The 22,237-nt window shown below is 44.6% G+C and overlaps 1 protein-coding gene across 1 annotated transcript; it reads left to right on the forward strand.

Moving 5' to 3' along the window:
- Positions 1-413: 413 nt before the first annotated feature.
- Positions 414-22,156, forward strand: LOC134572073 (uncharacterized WD repeat-containing protein alr2800-like). Its single transcript, XM_063430880.1, has 11 exons — positions 414-481; positions 13,228-13,406; positions 16,662-16,746; positions 18,030-18,156; positions 18,405-18,594; positions 19,881-19,989; positions 20,070-20,101; positions 20,184-20,283; positions 21,324-21,389; positions 21,511-21,603; positions 21,859-22,156. Exons 2-11 carry the CDS (start codon positions 13,261-13,263, stop codon positions 22,048-22,050), a joined length of 1,140 nt encoding a protein of 379 aa, XP_063286950.1. The 5' UTR covers positions 414-481; positions 13,228-13,260; the 3' UTR covers positions 22,051-22,156.
- Positions 22,157-22,237: the final 81 nt, after the last annotated feature.

Raw genomic sequence — 22,237 nt, forward strand, 5'->3', positions numbered from 1 at the left:
CAGTGAGGTAGGTGGTTGTTACAGTGAGGTAGGTGGTTACAGTGAGGTAGGTGGTTGTTACAGTGAGGTAGGTGGTTACAGTGAGGTAGGTAGGTGGTTACAGTGAGGTAGGTGGTTGTTACAGTGAGGTAGGTGGTTACAGTGAGGTAGGTAGGTTGTTACAGTGAGGTAGGTGGTTGTTACAGTGAGGTAGGTGGTTACAGTGAGGTAGGTGGTTGTTACAGTGAGGTAGGTGGTTACAGTGAGGTAGGTGGTTGTTACAGTGAGGTAGGTTGTTACAGTGAGGTAGGTGGTTGTTACAGTGAGGTAGGTGGTTACAGTGAGGTAGGTAGGTTGTTACAGTGAGTGTTGCTATGGTAACTGAGGCCCCGCCCTCCGGCCTCATTGCCCTTCTTCCTGTAGCTGCCGTGTGACGTGTTTCCGGTCGGTTGCTAGGAGACACTGGGACGCTGCTGGTTACCGAGTCCGACACCTTCTCCAGGTACCGCTCTCTGTGCACTTACCGGGGGGTACTTACCGCCTCACACACACACACACCTACCGCTACCATAGCAACCACGGCTGCTCCTGTCAATCATTATTAGAATTATCCCCAGCCAGGAGACATTCTAACAGGAAATGCCCATAGAGAATAATGGGAGTGAGGGAATGGCCATAGAGAATAATGGGAGTGAGGGAATGCCCATAGAGAATAATGGGAGTGAGGGAATGGCCATAGAGAATAATGGGAGTGAGGGAATGGCCATAGAGAATAATGGGAGTGAGGGAATGGGCATAGAGAATAATGGGAGTGAGGGAATGGCCATAGAGAATAATGGGAGTGAGGGAATGGCCATAGAGAATAATGGGAGTGAGGGAATGGCCATAGAGAATAATGGGAGTGAGGGAATGCCCATAGAGAATAATGGGAGTGAGGGAATGGCCATAGAGAATAATGGGAGTGAGGGAATGCCCATAGAGAATAATGGGAGTGAGGGAATGCCCATAGAGAATAATGGGAGTGAGGGAATGGCCATAGAGAATAATGGGAGTGAGGGAATGCCCATAGAGAATAATGGGAGTGAGGGAATGGCCATAGAGAATAATGGGAGTGAGGGAATGCCCATAGAGAATAATGGGAGTGAGGGAATGCCCATAGAGAATAATGGGAGAGAGGGAATGGCCATAGAGAATAATGGGAGTGAGGGAATGCCCATAGAGAATAATGGGAGTGAGGGAATGGCCATAGAGAATAATGGGAGTGAGGGAATGCCCATAGAGTATAATGGGAGTGAGGGAATGCCCATAGAGAATAATGGGAGTGAGGGAATGCCCATAGAGAATAATGGGAGTGAGGGAATGCCCATAGAGAATAATGGGAGAGAGGGAATGGCCATAGAGAATAATGGGAGTGAGGGAATGCCCATAGAGAATAATGGGAGTGAGGGAATGGCCATAGAGAATAATGGGAGTGAGGGAATGCCCATAGAGAATAATGGGAGTGAGGGAATGGCCATAGAGAATAATGGGAGTGAGGGAATGCCCATAGAGTATAATGGGAGTGAGGGAATGCCCATAGAGAATAATGGGAGTGAGGGAATGCCCATAGAGAATAATGGGAGTGAGGGAATGGCCATAGAGAATAATGGGAGTGAGGGAATGGCCATAGAGAATAATGGGAGTGAGGGAATGCCCATAGAGAATAATGGGAGTGAGGGAATGGCCATAGAGAATAATGGGAGTGAGGGAATGGCCATAGAGAATAATGGGAGTGAGGGAATGCCCATAGAGAATAATGGGAGTGAGGGAATGCCCATAGAGAATAATGGGAGTGAGGGAATGCCCATAGAGAATAATGGGAGTGAGGGAATGCCCATAGAGAATAATGGGAGTGAGGGAATGGCCATAGAGAATAATGGGAGTGAGGGAATGCCCATAGAGAATAATGGGAGTGAGGGAATGCCCATAGAGAATAATGGGAGTAAGGGAATGGCCATAGAGAATAATGGGAGTGAGGGAATGCCCATAGAGAATAATGGGAGTGAGGGAATGCCCATAGAGAATAATGGGAGTGAGGGAATGCCCATAGAGAATAATGGGAGTGAGGGAATGGCCATAGAGAATAATGGGAGTGAGGGAATGGCCATAGAGAATAATGGGAGTGAGGGAATGGCCATAGAGAATAATGGGAGTGAGGGAATGGCCATAGAGAATAATGGGAGTGAGGGAATGGCCATAGAGAATAATGGGAGTGAGGGAATGCCCATAGAGAATAATGGGAGTGAGGGAATGCCCATAGAGAATAATGGGAGTGAGGGAATGGCCATAGAGAATAATGGGAGTGAGGGAATGCCCATAGAGAATAATGGGAGTGAGGGAATGCCCATAGAGAATAATGGGAGTGAGGGAATGGCCATAGAGAATAATGGGAGTGAGGGAATGCCCATAGAGAATAATGGGAGTGAGGGAATGCCCATAGAGAATAATGGGAGTGAGGGAATGGCCATAGAGAATAATGGGAGTGAGGGAATGGCCATAGAGAATAATGGGAGTGAGGGAATGGCCATAGAGAATAATGGGAGTGAGGGAATGCCCATAGAGAATAATGGGAGTGAGGGAATGCCCATAGAGAATAATGGGAGTGAGGGAATGGCCATAGAGAATAATGGGAGTGAGGGAATGCCCATAGAGAATAATGGGAGTGAGGGAATGGCCATAGAGAATAATGGGAGTGAGGGAATGGCCATAGAGAATAATGGGAGTGAGGGAATGGCCATAGAGAATAATGGGAGTGAGGGAATGGCCATAGAGAATAATGGGAGTGAGGGAATGGCCATAGAGAATAATGGGAGTGAGGGAATGGCCATAGAGAATAATGGGAGTGAGGGAATGGCCATAGAGAATAATGGGAGTGAGGGAATGGCCATAGAGAATAATGGGAGTGAGGGAATGGCCATAGAGAATAATGGGAGTGAGGGAATGGCCATAGAGAATAATGGGAGTGAGGGAATGCCCATAGAGAATAATGGGAGTGAGGGAATGGCCATAGAGAATAATGGGAGTGAGGGAATGCCCATAGAGAATAATGGGAGTGAGGGAATGGCCATAGAGAATAATGGGAGTGAGGGAATGGCCATAGAGAATAATGGGAGTGAGGGAATGGCCATAGAGAATAATGGGAGTGAGGGAATGGCCATAGAGAATAATGGGAGTGAGGGAATGGCCATAGAGAATAATGGGAGTGAGGGAATGGCCATAGAGAATAATGGGAGTGAGGGAATGGCCATAGAGAATAATGGGAGTGGGGGAATGCCCATAGAGAATAATGGGAGTGAGGGAATGGCCATAGAGAATAATGGGAGTGAGGGAATGGCCATAGAGAATAATGGGAGTGAGGGAATGGCCATAGAGAATAATGGGAGTGAGGGAATGGCCATAGAGAATAATGGGAGTGAGGGAATGGCCATAGAGAATAATGGGAGTGAGGGAATGGCCATAGAGAATAATGGGAGTGAGGGAATGGCCATAGAGAATAATGGGAGTGAGGGAATGCCCATAGAGAATAATGGGAGTGAGGGAATGGCCATAGAGAATAATGGGAGTGAGGGAATGGCCATAGAGAATAATGGGAGTGAGGGAATGCCCATAGAGAATAATGGGAGTGAGGGAATGGCCATAGAGAATAATGGGAGTGAGGGAATGGCCATAGAGAATAATGGGAGTGAGGGAATGCCCATAGAGAATAATGGGAGTGAGGGAATGGCCATAGAGAATAATGGGAGTGAGGGAATGGCCATAGAGAATAATGGGAGTGAGGGAATGCCCATAGAGAATAATGGGAGTGAGGGAATGGCCATAGAGAATAATGGGAGTGAGGGAATGCCCATAGAGAATAATGGGAGTGAGGGAATGCCCATAGAGAATAATGGGAGTAAGGGAATGGCCATAGAGAATAATGGGAGTGAGGGAATGCCCATAGAGAATAATGGGAGTGAGGGAATGCCCATAGAGAATAATGGGAGTGAGGGAATGCCCATAGAGAATAATGGGAGTGAGGGAATGCCCATAGAGAATAATGGGAGTGAGGGAATGGCCATAGAGAATAATGGGAGTGAGGGAATGGCCATAGAGAATAATGGGAGTGAGGGAATGGCCATAGAGAATAATGGGAGTGAGGGAATGGCCATAGAGAATAATGGGAGTGAGGGAATGGCCATAGAGAATAATGGGAGTGAGGGAATGCCCATAGAGAATAATGGGAGTGAGAGAATGCCCATAGAGAATAATGGGAGTGAGGGAATGGCCATAGAGAATAATGGGAGTGAGGGAATGCCCATAGAGAATAATGGGAGTGAGGGAATGCCCATAGAGAATAATGGGAGTGAGGGAATGGCCATAGAGAATAATGGGAGTGAGGGAATGCCCATAGAGAATAATGGGAGTGAGGGAATGCCCATAGAGAATAATGGGAGTGAGGGAATGGCCATAGAGAATAATGGGAGTGAGGGAATGGCCATAGAGAATAATGGGAGTGAGGGAATGCCCATAGAGAATAATGGGAGTGAGGGAATGCCCATAGAGAATAATGGGAGTGAGGGAATGCCCATAGAGAATAATGGGAGTGAGGGAATGGCCATAGAGAATAATGGGAGTGAGGGAATGCCCATAGAGAATAATGGGAGTGAGGGAATGGCCATAGAGAATAATGGGAGTGAGGGAATGGCCATAGAGAATAATGGGAGTGAGGGAATGGCCATAGAGAATAATGGGAGTGAGGGAATGGCCATAGAGAATAATGGGAGTGAGGGAATGGCCATAGAGAATAATGGGAGTGAGGGAATGCCCATAGAGAATAATGGGAGTGAGGGAATGGCCATAGAGAATAATGGGAGTGAGGGAATGGCCATAGAGAATAATGGGAGTGAGGGAATGGCCATAGAGAATAATGGGAGTGAGGGAATGGCCATAGAGAATAATGGGAGTGAGGGAATGCCCATAGAGAATAATGGGAGTGAGGGAATGCCCATAGAGAATAATGGGAGTGAGGGAATGGCCATAGAGAATAATGGGAGTGAGGGAATGCCCATAGAGAATAATGGGAGTGAGGGAATGGCCATAGAGAATAATGGGAGTGAGGGAATGGCCATAGAGAATAATGGGAGTGAGGGAATGGCCATAGAGAATAATGGGAGTGAGGGAATGGCCATAGAGAATAATGGGAGTGAGGGAATGGCCATAGAGAATAATGGGAGTGAGGGAATGGCCATAGAGAATAATGGGAGTGGGGGAATGCCCATAGAGAATAATGGGAGTGAGGGAATGGCCATAGAGAATAATGGGAGTGAGGGAATGGCCATAGAGAATAATGGGAGTGAGGGAATGGCCATAGAGAATAATGGGAGTGAGGGAATGGCCATAGAGAATAATGGGAGTGAGGGAATGGCCATAGAGAATAATGGGAGTGAGGGAATGGCCATAGAGAATAATGGGAGTGAGGGAATGGCCATAGAGAATAATGGGAGTGAGGGAATGCCCATAGAGAATAATGGGAGTGAGGGAATGCCCATAGAGAATAATGGGAGTGAGGGAATGGGCATAGAGAATAATGGGAGTGAGGGAATGGCCATAGAGAATAATGGGAGTGAGGGAATGGTCATAGAGAATAATGGGAGTGAGGGAATGGCCATAGAGAATAATGGGAGTGAGGGAATGGCCATAGAGAATAATGGGAGAGAGGGAATGGCCATAGAGAATAATGGGAGTGAGGGAATGGCCATAGAGAATAATGGGAGAGAGGGAATGGCCATAGAGAATAATGGGAGAGAGGGAATGGCCATAGAGAATAATGGGAGTGAGGGAATACCCATAGAGAATAATGGGAGTGAGGGAATGGCCATAGAGAATAATGGGAGTGAGGGAATGCCCATAGAGAATAATGGGAGTGAGGGAATGGCCATAGAGAATAATGGGAGTGAGGGAATGGCCATAGAGAATAATGGGAGTGAGGGAATGGCCATAGAGAATAATGGGAGTGAGGGAATGGCCATAGAGAATAATGGGAGTGAGGGAATGGCCATAGAGAATAATGGGAGTGAGGGAATGGCCATAGAGAATAATGGGAGTGAGGGAATGGCCATAGAGAATAATGGGAGTGGGGGAATGCCCATAGAGAATAATGGGAGTGAGGGAATGGCCATAGAGAATAATGGGAGTGAGGGAATGGCCATAGAGAATAATGGGAGTGAGGGAATGGCCATAGAGAATAATGGGAGTGAGGGAATGGCCATAGAGAATAATGGGAGTGAGGGAATGGCCATAGAGAATAATGGGAGTGAGGGAATGGCCATAGAGAATAATGGGAGTGAGGGAATGGCCATAGAGAATAATGGGAGTGAGGGAATGCCCATAGAGAATAATGGGAGTGAGGGAATGCCCATAGAGAATAATGGGAGTGAGGGAATGGGCATAGAGAATAATGGGAGTGAGGGAATGGCCATAGAGAATAATGGGAGTGAGGGAATGGTCATAGAGAATAATGGGAGTGAGGGAATGGCCATAGAGAATAATGGGAGTGAGGGAATGGCCATAGAGAATAATGGGAGAGAGGGAATGGCCATAGAGAATAATGGGAGTGAGGGAATGGCCATAGAGAATAATGGGAGAGAGGGAATGGCCATAGAGAATAATGGGAGAGAGGGAATGGCCATAGAGAATAATGGGAGTGAGGGAATACCCATAGAGAATAATGGGAGTGAGGGAATACCCATAGAGAATAATGGGAGTGAGGGAATGCCCATAGAGTATAATGGGAGTGAGGGAATGCCCATAGAGTATAATGGGAGTGAGGGAATGGCCATAGAGAAAAATGGGAGTGAGGGAATGGCCATAGAGAATAATGGGAGTGAGGGAATGGCCATAGAGAATAATGGGAGTGAGGGAATGGCCATAGAGAATAATGGGAGTGAGGGAATGGCCATAGAGAATAATGGGAGTGAGGGAATGGCCATAGAGAATAATGGGAGTGAGGGAATGCCCATAGAGAATAATGGGAGTGAGGGAATGCCCATAGAGAATAATGGGAGTGAGGGAATGGCCATAGAGAATAATGGGAGTGAGGGAATGCCCATAGAGAATAATGGGAGTGAGGGAATGGCCATAGAGAATAATGGGAGTGAGGGAATGCCCATAGAGAATAATGGGAGTGAGGGAATGCCCATAGAGAATAATGGGAGTGAGGGAATGCCCATAGAGAATAATGGGAGTGAGGGAATGCCCATAGAGAATAATGGGAGTGAGGGAATGCCCATAGAGAATAATGGGAGTGAGGGAATGCCCATAGAGAATAATGGGAGTGAGGGAATGTCCATAGAGAATAATGGGAGTGAGGGAATGCCCATAGAGAATAATGGGAGTGAGGGAATGCCCATTGGGAATAATGGGAGTGAGGGAATGGCCATAGAGAATAATGGGAGTGAGGGAATGACCATAGAGAATAATGGGAGTGAGGGAATGCCCATAGAGAATAATGGGAGTGAGGGAATGCCCATAGAGAATAATGGGAGTGAGGGAATGGCCATAGAGAATAATGGGAGTGAGGGAATGGCCATAGAGAATAATGGGAGTGAGGGAATGGCCATAGAGAATAATGGGAGTGAGGGAATGGCCATAGAGAATAATGGGAGTGAGGGAATGGCCTATAGAGAATAATGGGAGTGAGGGAATGCCCATAGAGAATAATGGGAGTGAGGGAATGCCCATAGAGAATAATGGGAGTGAGGGAATGGCCATATAGAATAATGGGAGTGAGGGAATGCCCATAGAGAATAATGGGAGTGAGGGAATGCCCATAGAGAATAATGGGAGTGAGGGAATGCCCATAGAGAATAATGGGAGTGAGGGAATGCCCATAGAGAATAATGGGAGTGAGGGAATGGCCATAGAGAATAATGGGAGAGAGGGAATGGCCATAGAGAATAATGGGAGTGAGGGAATGGCCATAGAGAATAATGGGAGTGAGGGAATGGCCATAGAGAATAATGGGAGTGAGGGAATGGCCATAGAGAATAATGGGAGTGAGGGAATGGCCATAGAGAATAATGGGAGTGAGGGAATGGCCATAGAGAATAATGGGAGTGAGGGAATGGCCATAGAGAATAATGGGAGTGAGGGAATGGCCATAGAGAATAATGGGAGTGAGGGAATGGCCATAGAGAATAATGGGAGTGAGGGAATGGCCATAGAGAATAATGGGAGTGAGGGAATGGCCATAGAGAATAATGGGAGTGAGGGAATGGCCATAGAGAATAATGGGAGTGAGGGAATGCCCATAGAGAATAATGGGAGTGAGGGAATGCCCATAGAGAATAATGGGAGTGAGGGAATGCCCATAGAGAATAATGGGAGCGAGGGAATGGCCATAGAGAATAATGGGAGCGAGGGAATGGCCATAGAGAATAATGGGAGTGAGGGAATGGCCATAGAGAATAATGGGAGTGAGGGAATGGCCATAGAGAATAATGGGAGTGAGGGAATGCCCATAGAGAATAATGGGAGTGAGGGAATGGCCATAGAGAATAATGGGAGTGAGGGAATGGCCATAGAGAATAATGGGAGTGAGGGAATGGCCATAGAGAATAATGGGAGTGAGGGAATTGCCATAGAGAATAATGGGAGTGAGGGAATGGCCATTGCATATATCCGCTGGGGGTGTTCTGCTTCCCAGGCTGGTATCTCTGGGGAGTGGTTAGATAGGTTGGTGTAGTATCGTAGGAATTCCTGTGCGATTTTTATCTGGGTGGTCGGTTGTTTCTCCAATTTGTGTGCGGATTTTGGAGATTTTCTTTTCCTCCTGTCGCTTTTTGAGGCAGTGGGCCAGTAGGGAGTCGGCTTTGTTACCTCTTTCGTAAAACTTCTGCTTGGTCCACATGAGGTTGCGTGCCATGTCGGTCGCCGATAGTGTTTTCAGTTGGTCCCTCGTAGTTGCTAAATGGACCTGTAGGGCTTCGGTTGGTTGGTGTTTGTGGCGCGTTTCGAGTCTGTGCAGTTCGGCTAAGGTCTTGGTCAGGTCCCAGAGGCGTTGTTTTTTGTGAGAAGTGGCTATCGATATCAGTCGGCCCCTGATCGTCGCCTTGTGTGCAGCCCACATTATCGCTGGTGAGACATTTCCTATTGCGTTCGTTTCAAAGTAGTCTTGAATGTGTGCCGTGAGGGTGTGGATAGTTGTCTAGTCCCATAGCAGCATGGGGTTGAGGCGCCATGCCCAGGGTTGGGTTATGTTGGGTATTGTTATGGTCAAGGAGACCTCCTCGTGGTCTAACCATCCTATGTTGCCTATTTGTGTTTGGGTGCACCAGGGTTGTGTCGTGGGTGAGATGAGAAAACCGTTGATTCTGGAGTAGGATTGATGTGTGTGAGAAAAGAAAGTGTAATTCCTTGTTGGGGGTGCTGGGTCCTCCAGGCGTCTAGTAGAGGTGTGGTTTCTTAAAATTTGGCTGAGTTTGACGTTACTCGTTGTGGTTGGCGTTCGGCCGTCTTGCGTTCTCCGATCAATGGTGGGGGTGTGGGTCGCGTTGAAGTCTCCCCCTATTATCTGGTGTTTAGCTGGTATGCAGCTTAGATGGGTTTTGAATAGGTTTCAAACAGACGTCTCTGGGGTAGTTGGGGTGTACATGGAGCATATTGATAGTTTGTGGGTGCCTATTTGTCCTGTGAAGATAAGTAAGTGTAGTGCGTCTCTTGGGTCAGGATGATGTCTGCTCCTATGTGGTTCACCCATCTGAGTATGCCGTGGCGTTTGCCGGGGATGTTGATGCCTTTCGCGTTTATGGAGGTGATTCCGGAGGTTGAGGGCCGGTAGTGTTATTTCTCGGTTTGAGTCGGCTATCTCTGCGCTGTGGGTTGTTCGGTAGGAGGAAATTGCGGGCGTTGGGGTAAAGGGGAGGTAGAGATTGGGCGATGGCAGAAGGTGAGACTGTAGTGTTATCGGTTTGCAGGGGATGGGGGGCGTGGGGAGAGGGAGGGTGGGTTCATGTAAGCTACGGTCAGGCCAGGTGCGCGGGGCGCGGCGCCATAAAGGTTGTGGTTAGAATACTAACTGGGCTTATTTATCTGGCCAGTTGGTGAGTGGGTGGGGGACTCCTATCTGCCGATGTAGGCCGGTGTATTGAGTCCGGGAGTTGTGGAGTGAGAGGTGCGTGCATGTCCTACCTATTGTTTGTGTCAGTTGTCCGAGCCCCGGGGGAAAGGGGGGGGGGGGGTTTACGGAGTGGTGGGGTGCGTGGATTGACTAGTTAGGGAGATGGTGGGGGTAGAGTTTGCCATGGTAGAGGTTGTGGTTTTGTAGTGAGCCTCTGTGTGTTGTCGTATAGCTTTGATAGCGTCTCGCTCTGGTGTGTGTTTTACCCAATTGTGGGTCTGTTGCTAAGCTTCCCGTTTTGTTTTGTTACCACTTAACTTTTTAACTTATAAACTTCAACATAACCATGTGAACCTTAAACTAATCAGGTGATGGGTCCCTGTGTTAGTTTTGTTTTTGAGCGTCTAGCTTTGCTTGGGGTGGTATTGCAGTGTCCCCTGTGGGCTTTGGTCCATGTAGTGGGAGTATTGTATCAGCTGGTCTGTTCTGTGTGGTCATGTGGCACCCCTGCTCAGGCCCGTCGTTGTGTTGGTATATTGTGGTGCCGCCCAGGTGGACTTTTCTTGGTTAGGCCGGTCTTACTGTGACTGCCTGCATAGCTGCTGTGCTTGCCCCGGGAGGCATTGGCTAGCAGGAAACACTCTTGACCTCATCTTCACCAATCTCTGTACTACCTCTAATCTCTCCAATGTTCTATTTCCTCTATCTGACCACCATCTGCTGACCTTTGAACACAGATTTGCCTGCAAATGAGTTTATGCGTTACCTCCCATTATACTCTTTAGTCATTCACCCTTGTCATTCCATAGAAAACATTGATAATCCCAATTAATCTTAATTTTAAAAATTGCCACTGAATTTGGAGAGTATTATTACTGCAAAATATTTATTTCATATGTCTAATAGTTTTGTCTCTAATCGAAATATTTTGTTTCCATTATTCTCTATGGGCATTCCTTTCACTTCCATTATTGTCTATGGGCATTGCTGCCTTGTTAAAGTCTATGTGCATTCCAATCGGTCATTCCTTTTAGTATGTCCCCCAGCCAGGCATTGCTCTGTATATAAATATATAGTATTAATAAATAACAATACGATATCCCCGTCCAGGCATTGCTCTGTATATAAATATATAGTATTATTAAATAACCATACGATATCCCCGGCCGGGCATTGCTCTGTATATAAATATATAGTATTAATAAATAACAATACGATATCCCCGTCCAGGCATTGCTCTGTATATAAATATATAGTATTATTAAATAACCATACGATATCCCCGGCCGGGCATTGCTCTGTATATAAATATATAGTATTAATAAATAACAATACGATATCCCCGTCCAGGCATTGCTCTGTATATAAATATATAGTATTATTAAATAACCATACGATATCCCCGGCCGGGCATTGCTCTGTATATAAATATATAGTATTATTAAATAACAATACGATATCCCCGTCCGGGCATTGCTCTGTATATAAATATATAGTATTATTAAATAACAATACGATATCCCCGGCCGGGCATTGCTCTGTATATAAATATATAGTATTATTAAATAACAATACGATATCCCCGTCCAGGCATTGCTCTGTATATAAATATATAGTATTATTAAATAACAATACGATATCCCCGGCCGGGCATTGCTCTGTATATAAATATATAGTATTATTAAATAACAATACGATATCCCCGTCCAGGCATTGCTCTGTATATAAATATATAGTATTATTAAATAACAATACGATATCCCCGGCCGGGCATTGCTCTGTATATAAATATATAGTATTATTAAATAACAATACGATATCCCCGGCCGGGCATTGCTCTGTATATAAATATATAGTATTATTAAATAACAATACGATATCCCAGGCCGGGCATTGCTCTGTATATAAATATATAGTATTATTAAATAACAATACGATATCCCCGGCCGGGCATTGCTCTGTATATAAATATATAGTATTATTAAATAACAATACGATATCCCCGGCCGGGCATTGCTCTGTATATAAATATATAGTATTATTAAATAACAATACGATATCCCTGGCCGGGCATTGCTCTGTATATAAATATATAGTATTATTAAATAACAATACGATATCCCCGGCCGGGCATTGCTCTGTATATAAATATATAGTATTATTAAATAACAATACGATATCCCCGTCCAGGCATTGCTCTGTATATAAATATATAGTATTATTAAATAACAATACCATATCCCCGGACGGGCATTGCTCTGTATATAAATATATAGTATTATTAAATAACAATACGATATCCCCGGCCGGGCATTGCTCTGTATATAAATATATAGTATTATTAAATAACAATACCATATCCCCGTCCAGGCATTGCTCTGTATATAAATATATAGTATTATTAAATAACAATACCATATCCCCGTCCAGGCATTGCTCTGTATATAAATATATAGTATTATTAAATAACAATACGATATCCCCGGCCGGGCATTGCTCTGTATATAAATATATAGTATTATTAAATAACAATACGATATCCCCGGCCGGGCATTGCTCTGTATATAAATATATAGTATTATTAAATAACAATACCATATCCCGTCCAGGCATTGCTCTGTATATAAATATATAGTATTATTAAATAACAATACGATATCCCCGGCCGGGCATTGCTCTGTATATAAATATATAGTATTATTAAATAACAATACGATATCCCCGGCCGGGCATTGCTCTGTATATAAATATATAGTATTATTAAATAACCATACGATATCCCCGGCCGGGCATTGCTCTGTATCTGTATACTTTATTTTAGTCCAATCAGGTAAAACATTCCATCCAGCTCTGTTTCGATTTCTGTTTTATCTACTGAATTCCCAGCCATTCTCCTCTTAGTAAATAACTCCTGGTGGGCTGAAATTATATTGCAAGGTATCGCCCATTTAGCCACCCCGCTATAGTCTGCATATTACATGTCAGTTGTTCATTTGTGACACTGCATTGTTTAGTGATTAAAGCCCTCTGTATCTTTGTTTCACTAGTTACAGGGATTTGCACCCACTGTGTTTATATAGCAGTATGTAATTCACTCTTCTCACTATTTAAAGGGAACCATATTCTAGAAGAAACATTGGCAGAAGATGTCTGGGTTGCTGGTGGAATCGCAATGGAAGGGTATACCGCGCAGAGTGTCCACTTTTATCTCCTTCCCAGAAGAAATTGGAGATTCCCAGGAACCCCCTCCTCAGCCAAGCACCGAGGGGAACCTGCAAATTCACAAAGTCATGTTAGTGGCACATACTCCAATCCCGTTATCACTTGCTAATTACCCTCCCTGTGCTTCACTACTGTGTAACGCTGTCTGATAATCTGTGTCAGGCTAGTATTGTCTGATACTCAGTGCCAGGTTAGATTGTAACACTGTTTGATACTCAGTGCCAGGTTAGATTGTAACTCTCTCTGATACTCTGTACCAGGCTAGTACTGTCTGATACTCTGTGCCAGGTTAGATTGTGACGCTGTCTGTTACTCTGTGCCAGGCTAGTACTGTCTGATACTCTGTGCCAGGCTAGTACTGTCTGATACTCTGTGCCAGGTTAGTACTGTCTGATACTCTGTGCCAGGTTAGATTGTGACGCTGTCTGTTACTCTGTGCCAGGCTAGTACTGTCTGATACTCTGTGCCAGGTTAGTACTGTCTGATACTCTGTGCCAGGTTAGTACTGTCTGATACTCTGTGCCAGGCTAGTACTGTCTGATACTCTGTGCCAGGCTAGTACTGTCTGATACTCTGTGCCAGGCTAGTACTGTCTGATACTCTGTGCCAGGCTAGTACTGTCTGATACTCTGTGCCAGGCTAGTACTGTCTGATACTCTGTGCCAGGCTAGTACTGTCTGATACTCTGTGCCAGGTTAGATTGTAACGCTGGAAAAAAGGAAAAGAAAACAGAAAAAAGGATCTGCGCTCTCTATCTACACAATACACAACAAAATAGATGAAACATGGCAGCACACCTAAAATAGGTCTTTCTAAGAGGACCTACAGCAGAAATACTAAAAACAGATAAAGAGAAGGTAGCGCCACTAAAAACCAAATGAGATAAATATATAGCATAAACAGGCTAAGAGATAACAGAGAATATATGGATAGAAACTAAAAGTTGATGGTAAAAAGTCTGTATGGTGGATAAATCCAATACCAGGGTATTCTCTGTGGAAGATGGTACAGTCTTTGACAACTGATGGTGCAGTATGTCACAAAAAAGGGGTAGAGTGCAGTATAAAAGATATGTGGTCCTACTCACATTTAATAGAGCTTTGAACTTAGCTCTAGTGTTGATAACGTACAGTGGTACAATCTCCACTTATGGGATACGTGAGGTCTGTGTAGTCTTGCTTGATTTAGGAACCATATGGGGAATAAAAACAGAACGCATTAGTGCTCAAAGTAAAAAAAGCCAGAGGTGAGAGAATAAAATACCAACTGGTTACTCACATTTAATTGAGCAGGCTAACTGCGCAATTAATACAGCTTGAGTGGTATAATCCCCACCTAGGATTCTTTGGAGTAATATCCTAACTGGAAAGTAAAAACTTCTGGTACCAGTTAAAAAGGATGGTGATAATAGTAATAAGATACTAAAAGAATAAAAAAAGTAAAATGGCTAACTCACAGTAAGAAAGTGGCCAAAATACCTTTATTAAAACAACACTGTTATTATAATAACCCACAATGCGTTTCGCCCTTAGGCTTTATCAAGTGGAGATTAGATTGTAACACTGTCTGATACTCTGTGCCATGTTAGATTGTAACACTGTCTGATACTCTGTGCCAGGCTAGTACTGTCTGATACTCTGTGCCAGGCTAGTACTGTCTGATACTCTGTGCCAGGCTAGTACTGTCTGATACTCTGTGTCAGGCTAGTACTGTCTGATACTCTGTGCCATGTTAGATTGTAACACTGTCTGATACTCTGTGCCAGGCTAGTACTGTCTGATACTCTGTGCCAGGTTAGTACTGTCTGATACTCTGTGCCAGGTTAGTACTGTCTGATACTCTGTGCCAGGCTAGTACTGTCTGATACTCTGTGCCAGGTTAGTACTGTCTGATACTCTGTGCCAGGTTAGTACTGTCTGATACTCTGTGCCAGGCTAGTACTGTCTGATACTCTGTGCCAGGCTAGTACTGTCTGATACTCTGTGCCAGGTTAGTACTGTCTGATACTCTGTGCCATGTTAGTACTGTCTGATACTGTGTCCCAGGTTAGTACTGTCTGATACTCTGTGCCAGGTTAGTACTGTCTGATACTCTGTGCCAGGTTAGTACTGTCTGATACTCTGTGCCAGGTTAGTACTGTCTGATACTCTGTGCCAGGTTAGATTGTAACTCTCTTTGATACTGTGCCAGCCTAGTGCTGTCTGATACTCTGTGCCAGGTTAGTACTGTCTAATACTGTGACCCAGGTTAGTACTGTCTGAAACTCTGTGCCAGGTTAGTACTGTCTAATACTGTGTCCCAGGTTAGTACTGTCTGATACTCTGTGCCAGGTTAGTACTGTCTAATACTGTGTCCCAGGTTAGTACTGTCTGATACTCTGTGCCAGGCTAGTACTGTCTCATACTCTGTGCCAGGCTAGTACTGTCTCATACTCTGTGCCTGGTTAGTACTGTCTGATAATGTGTTCCAGGTTAGTTTGTAACACTATCTGATACTCTGTGCCAGGCTAGTACTGTCTGATACTGTGTCCCAGGTTAGTACTGTCTGATACTGTGTCTCAGGTTAGTACTGTCTGATACTCTGTGCCTGGTTAGTACTGTCTGATACTGTGCCCCAGGTTAGTACTGTCTGATACTGTGTCTCAGGTTAGTACCGTCTGATACTCTGTGCCAGGCTAGTACTGTCTGATACTGTGCCCCAGGTTAGTACTGTCTGATACTGTGTCCCAGGTTAGTACTGTCTGATACTCTGTGCCAGGCTAGTACTGTCTGATACTGTGTCTGGTTAGTACTGTCTGATACTGTGTCCCAGGTTAGTACTGTCTGATACTGTGTCCCAGGTTAGTACTGTCTGATACTGTGTCCCAGGTTAGTACTGTCTGATACTCTGTGCCAGGTTAGTACTGTCTGATACTCTGTGCCAGGTTAGATTGTAACTCTCTTTGATACTGTGCCAGCCTAGTGCTGTCTGATACTCTGTGCCAGGTTAGTACTGTCTAATACTGTGACCCAGGTTAGTACTGTCTGATACTGTGTCTCAGGTTAGTACTGTCTGATACTCTGTGCCTGGTTAGTACTGTCTGATAATGTGTCCCAGGTTAGTACTGTCTGATACTGTGTCCCAGGTTAGTACTGTCTGATACTGTGTCCCAGGTTAGTACTGTCTGATACTCTGTGCCAGGCTAGTACTGTCTGATACTGTGTCCCAGGTTAGTTTGTAACACTGATACTTTTTCTTACCTGATAAATATCGTTCTGTCTGACACTCCATTTGTACTCTCTTAGTTTCCATCCTTGTTTGACGTGCTGGATTTTCTTTCTTTCAGTGAATGTGGGAAGGAGATGTTGAGCTGCCAGTTTAACCCGTCTGGGGTCATGCTAGCTGTTGGACTAATCAATGGCTTAATACAGGTAACATGCAGCGCCAAATGGAGCAGAGCTAAATACAGAGAATATGTTCTGGGTGGGAGAGTCAGATTTATTTACTAAATTGGGATTTTATATTTTAGGTCAGAATGCCTGTTCTAGAGGAGCGATGAGGTGGAGTATTGTCTCTGTGGTTATACACTGTATAAGATGGGAGTACAGCTGTATCACTCACTGGGTTACATAATTCAAGTAAAGTCACATTTTATAACAAAATAGCTGAATTAGAAATGTCCTCCAGTGTCTAACCTCATCAGGGTCACTGGGGGGTCCCAGTATCAGATCTGACTGGTGTATAATGCTGTATATAAGACACGCTGGTATACTCGGTGTGAGGTCGGAGTAGTAGATAACGCTCATTGTCTCTGTAGGTATACTCCGTGTAAGGTGGGAGTATCTCATTGTCTCTGTAGGTGGGAGTACCTCATTGTCTCTGTAGGTATACTCCGTGTGAGGATCTCATTGTCCCTGTAGGTGGGAGTACCTCATTGTCTCTGCAGGTATACTCAGTGTAAGGTGGGAGTATCTCATTGTCTCTGTAGGTATACTCCGTGTGAGGTGGGAGGATCTCATTGTCCCTGTAGGTGGGAGTATCTCATTGTCTCTGCAGGTATACTCAGTGTGAGGTGGGAGTATCTCATTGTCTCTGTAGGTATACTCCGTGTGAGGTGGGAATATCTCATTGTCTCTGCAGGTATACTCAGTGTGAGGTGGGAGTATCTCATTGTCTCTGCAGGTATACTCAGTGTGAGGTGGGAGTATCTCTTTGTCTCTGCAGGTATACTCAGTGTGAGGTGGGAGTACCTCACTGTCTCTGTAGGTATACTCAGTGTGAGGTGGGAGTACCTCATTGTCTCTGCAGGTATACTCAGTGTGAAGTGGGAGGATCTCATTGTCTCTGCAGATATACTCAGTGTGAGGTGGGAGTACCTCATTGTCTCTGCAGGTATACTCAGTGTGAGGATCTCATTGTCTCTGCAGGTATACTCAGTGTGAGGTGGGAGTATCTCATTGTCTCTGTAGGTATACTCCGTGTGAGGTGGGAATATCTCATTGTCTCTGCAGGTATACTCAGTGTGAGGTGGGAGGATCTCATTGTCTCTGCAGGTATACTCCGTGTGAGGTGGGAGGATCTCATTGTCTCTGCAGGTATACTCAGTGTGAGGTGGGATTATCTCATTGTCTCTGCAGGTGGGAGTATTTCATTGTCTCTGCAGGTATACTCTGTGTGAGGTGAGAGCAATAGATAACACTTTTTGTCTCTGCAGGTATACTCAGTGTCTGATGGGACCTGCGTGCACACTTTGCAGGATGATCAGTCGGTCACAGCTGTCACTGCCCTTCGATTTCTACCCCACCGTCATATGTCTCAGGGAGACCTGCTACTCGCCTCATGTACGTTCACTATGTTTGTCCACCTTCAGTCTAAGAGCTAGATTCTATATTCTGATAACTTCTACGGGAAACATTCATTTCAATGACAAGGGACGAGTGTCGCCTATTGAATCTAGTCTTGTATCTGATCCCAACTCTCTCTGTCTCATCCCGTACTCTTTGCATCCTGTTTCCTCCTAATTCCATATCTTGTCTATCCTTACACACTGAGTATTTCATTTCTCCTGCTGTTTGTTCTCCACTCACAGATGCTGGGGGCCATGTGAAATTCTGGCACATACCCACTCAGAGCTGCGTCCGTACCCTCTCTGAGGACAGACAGACACTCACAATTGCCATCAATCCATCTGGCAGCCACTTCCTTACGGCAGGCTCCAGTGACGATATCCTTGTGTATGACACAGAGTCTATGACATGCGTGAACATCTGCCAACCAAGGTCTGACTGGTCGTCTACACTCCACGTCTTTCCAATTCTTACTTAAACAATCCATCTCATTGCATTCTTAAACAATGTTGTAGGACAATTTTAGTCTAGTTGTAAATTTTACAGCACATGGATCTTTTATTTATAGATAGATGGATAGATCGATAGATACTGTAGAGATAGATCGATAGATACTGTATGGATAGATACATAGATAATGGATGGATAGATACAGTATAGATAGTGTGGCGAACAGAACCTCACCACAGGCTTTTGGAGGAGCCTGTTGTCAACAAACCGGAGACAACCCTGGAGCTTGTTAAGCCTAATTGATACTGTTTAACATTTCCACCGCAGTGTTATAAGTGTTTGTCTGGTTGGCCGCAATTCCTATGGGCGACCACGAGGTGGCGGCCATCTTGTTCACATGAAAACAGGCAGCGGTGTTTGGTCGTCGAGTTCATGGAACTATTTTTGGACACTGAAACTCCCGAACACCGCTTGACTTCCATGATCACCTGTGTTCGGTTTTATAACACTTAGGACGACAATGTTCGGTGGAATCGTCCGTATGAATAAGGTGAACAAGCTCCAGGGTAGAACTATGGATTCCGTTCGGTAGTTTGTTCACTTTTTAAAATACCGAACTAGACCGACCGCAAGCCCTGATTCTATGGAACTGTTTTGGGCATGGGACCATGCGTTCGGTCGGTCAAATAAATGACTTCCAGGAAATTCCTGAACTGATATGGATGACTTTTGGATATGTTGGTCACCCAGATCAGGGCTATCAGGGGATGGAACTGTGGGGTTTTATATATTTTTAAGGTACTTTTGGGGTGTTTGGGAAAAAAGTGTTTTTCTGTGCTTGGAGATAATTGGATTAGATTAATACAGTTCCCGATCCAATTGTGTCCCAGGCACAGAGGAGGGATTGTCTCATTATGTATGGGAATGTCCTGGACCTGAAAGCCAATGTAATTGTGTATTTATTTATACTGTGGTTTACTCTCAGGTCCAGGGGTGAGTGCCCCTTGCATTGGGAGCTGCCATACAAGGCCAGTTGTGGCTACCAATAAATTAGTTCCAGTTTTACCCTCAACACAGACTTGTCTCGTGCTTGTAGGGAACAGCTATAAAAGCTATTTCACTACGTTTTAGGATTATCGCAGCTCTACTCACACTAAGGGCAAAAAAAACCCTCTTCCCATCGGGGTGTCCGCCATAGATTGATAGATTGATTGATAGAACATTTAGACCTAATATTTTTTTCTAATTGCTCCCCTTGTCACCCTCAGTTCCTCTCTGTCCGTTATGGACGGACACCGATCTCGTATCTTCGGCTTGAGCTTTAACCCAAACAGTGAAGAAGAGTTCATATCTGGAGGTTGGGATGACACTATACAGGTGAGTTTCAGATTATATTATCAGGAGATTCAGTTAGAAAAGCCCTTCATGTACTCAAACTATTTCTTTAACTTTTCCAGTTTTGGAACATCCACCAACAACATTCACTGCGGTAATATGTTTATTTCTACTGAATGCTGCTCTACTTACTGCTTATTACCCTGGGTTTTAAAATCTTCTTTATTTCCTATCAGAAAAATCTGCGGCCCTCATGTTTGTGGGGACTCTCTGCATATTGATCCAGTAACCAATCAGATCCTAATCGGATCCTGGCGGAAAGCGGAAAATCTACAGGTAAGTCGGATTGGATCAGATAGAGTAATGATCACAAATAAAGGGAGGGAGACAGATTGCCGAATGGAAACCAGAGGACGGACGGACAGATTGCCGAATGGAAACCAGAGGACGGACGGACAGATTGCCGAATGGAAACCAGAGGACGGACGGACAGATTGCCGAATGGAAACCAGAGGACGGACGGACAGATTGCCGAATGGAAACCAGAGGACGGACGGACAGATTGCCGAATGGAAACCAGAGGACGGACGGACAGATTGCCGAATGGAAACCAGAGGACGGACGGACAGATTGCCGAATGGAAACCAGAGGACGGACGGACAGATTGCCGAATGGAAACCAGAGGACGGACAGATTGCAGAATGGAAATCCGAGGACGTCAATGGGTGCATTAGTGATTTGAACCCATGGGGAAAGGCAGAGAGGAAACTTGCAGCTATAACCAGTTACTATTGTAATCAGGTGGATTTTTGGAGCATGTTAATAGTTATTTCCGCTTCATTTATTTGTCAAACCAAGACGTAGCAGTTGCTGTCTCTTACAATATACATATATATAAAAGTAGATCAATACCGGCACTCCAGGACTGACTTGTGACAATAAATCGTTGTGCTGTACAAATCCAGGAGTGCCGGTATTTATCTACTTTTATATCACAGTGTGGCTGGGCACCTGGTATCGTCTAGGCTGGAGGTAGCAGCGCAGAAGTGTTTTACTATATATATATATATATATATATATACACACGATACCAGTAGAGGGCACTCAGGAGTCTTTCAAGGTAAATTTAATCTGTTGCTTTATTGAGCAATTACAAATTCACACAACGTTTCTGAAACGTCGATTGGAACGTTGTGTGAATTTGTAATTGCTCAATAAAGCAGCAGATGAAATTTACCTCGAAAGACTCCTGAGTGCTCTCTACTGGTATCGTATACAATTTGGTTGGAGACAGCACCGGAGCATTGAGTGCTGGGACGTATATGTGTGTGTGGCTATAGGTATTTATATTATTTTCTCTTATATTGTTCCATCAGATTTGGGATTATGCCACTGGACAGAAAATTAGCACCGTGCCTGATGATTACAGGGGTCCCTGCAGGGTGAGCATAGCTGGTCTGAGAAAATTGCTTAATTCTATGAAAACTAAATTCTTCTGACTCCTGTACCCGCTCTGTTTATTTCTGCCTTTTATGTCTACAATTATTATATCTTGTCTCTAAGGTATACAGCTGTCGTTGGCTTGGCTCTGATCACATGATTGCAGCCGGAAGTGACATCAACATGTGCCGAATTATTGATTGCAATTCTTTTTTGGTATGTCCACCTTGTTTATAGATTCTGTCATGTTCCTGCCACAACGAAGGTTACTTAATAGTTTCCGACTCTCAAGGTTTTAGTGGAATAAAGTGCATTCCCTGCCATGTGTCATGTGATATGTATTAGTACTGCTAAACATTTTGTACTTATGACGTTTTATTTGCCCCCAGATGTCCTTCTCCCTTCCTGAAGCCCCATGTCTTACTATCCCAGTTCTGCGTCTATTGTGTTTATCTTCTTTCTATCCTGCAGACTCGAGGCCGTTTGATTGACCTACCAAGCGGGATTTACAGCATGGATGTCTTTTCCTTCAGTCCCACAGTCTCCCCACTTATAGCGGTGACCTCTGGTCAGAGCATCTTCCTGCTGCGCTCAACGCTAAGAGTTAACGCCACTAGCACTGATTCCTTTTTTAGTTATTCGTCAGAGGAGAATCCCATATAGAGGAAGCATCCAGGACTGGAGCAAGATCTGCATCGAATAGCCATTATTTATTGCCCTGGTAAATGTATCTCCATGTGGTTTGAAACCAATAAAGGACTTTACAAACAATGCTTTGTGTGTGTTAAGAGATGAAGCTCCCCAGGAACCTTCACTCTCAAAGAGTAATTTGTAGTTTGCTCAGTGTCAA

Source organism: Pelobates fuscus, chromosome 8 (genome assembly GCF_036172605.1).
Source record: "Pelobates fuscus isolate aPelFus1 chromosome 8, aPelFus1.pri, whole genome shotgun sequence".
NCBI classification, from domain to species: Eukaryota; Metazoa; Chordata; class Amphibia; order Anura; family Pelobatidae; genus Pelobates; species Pelobates fuscus.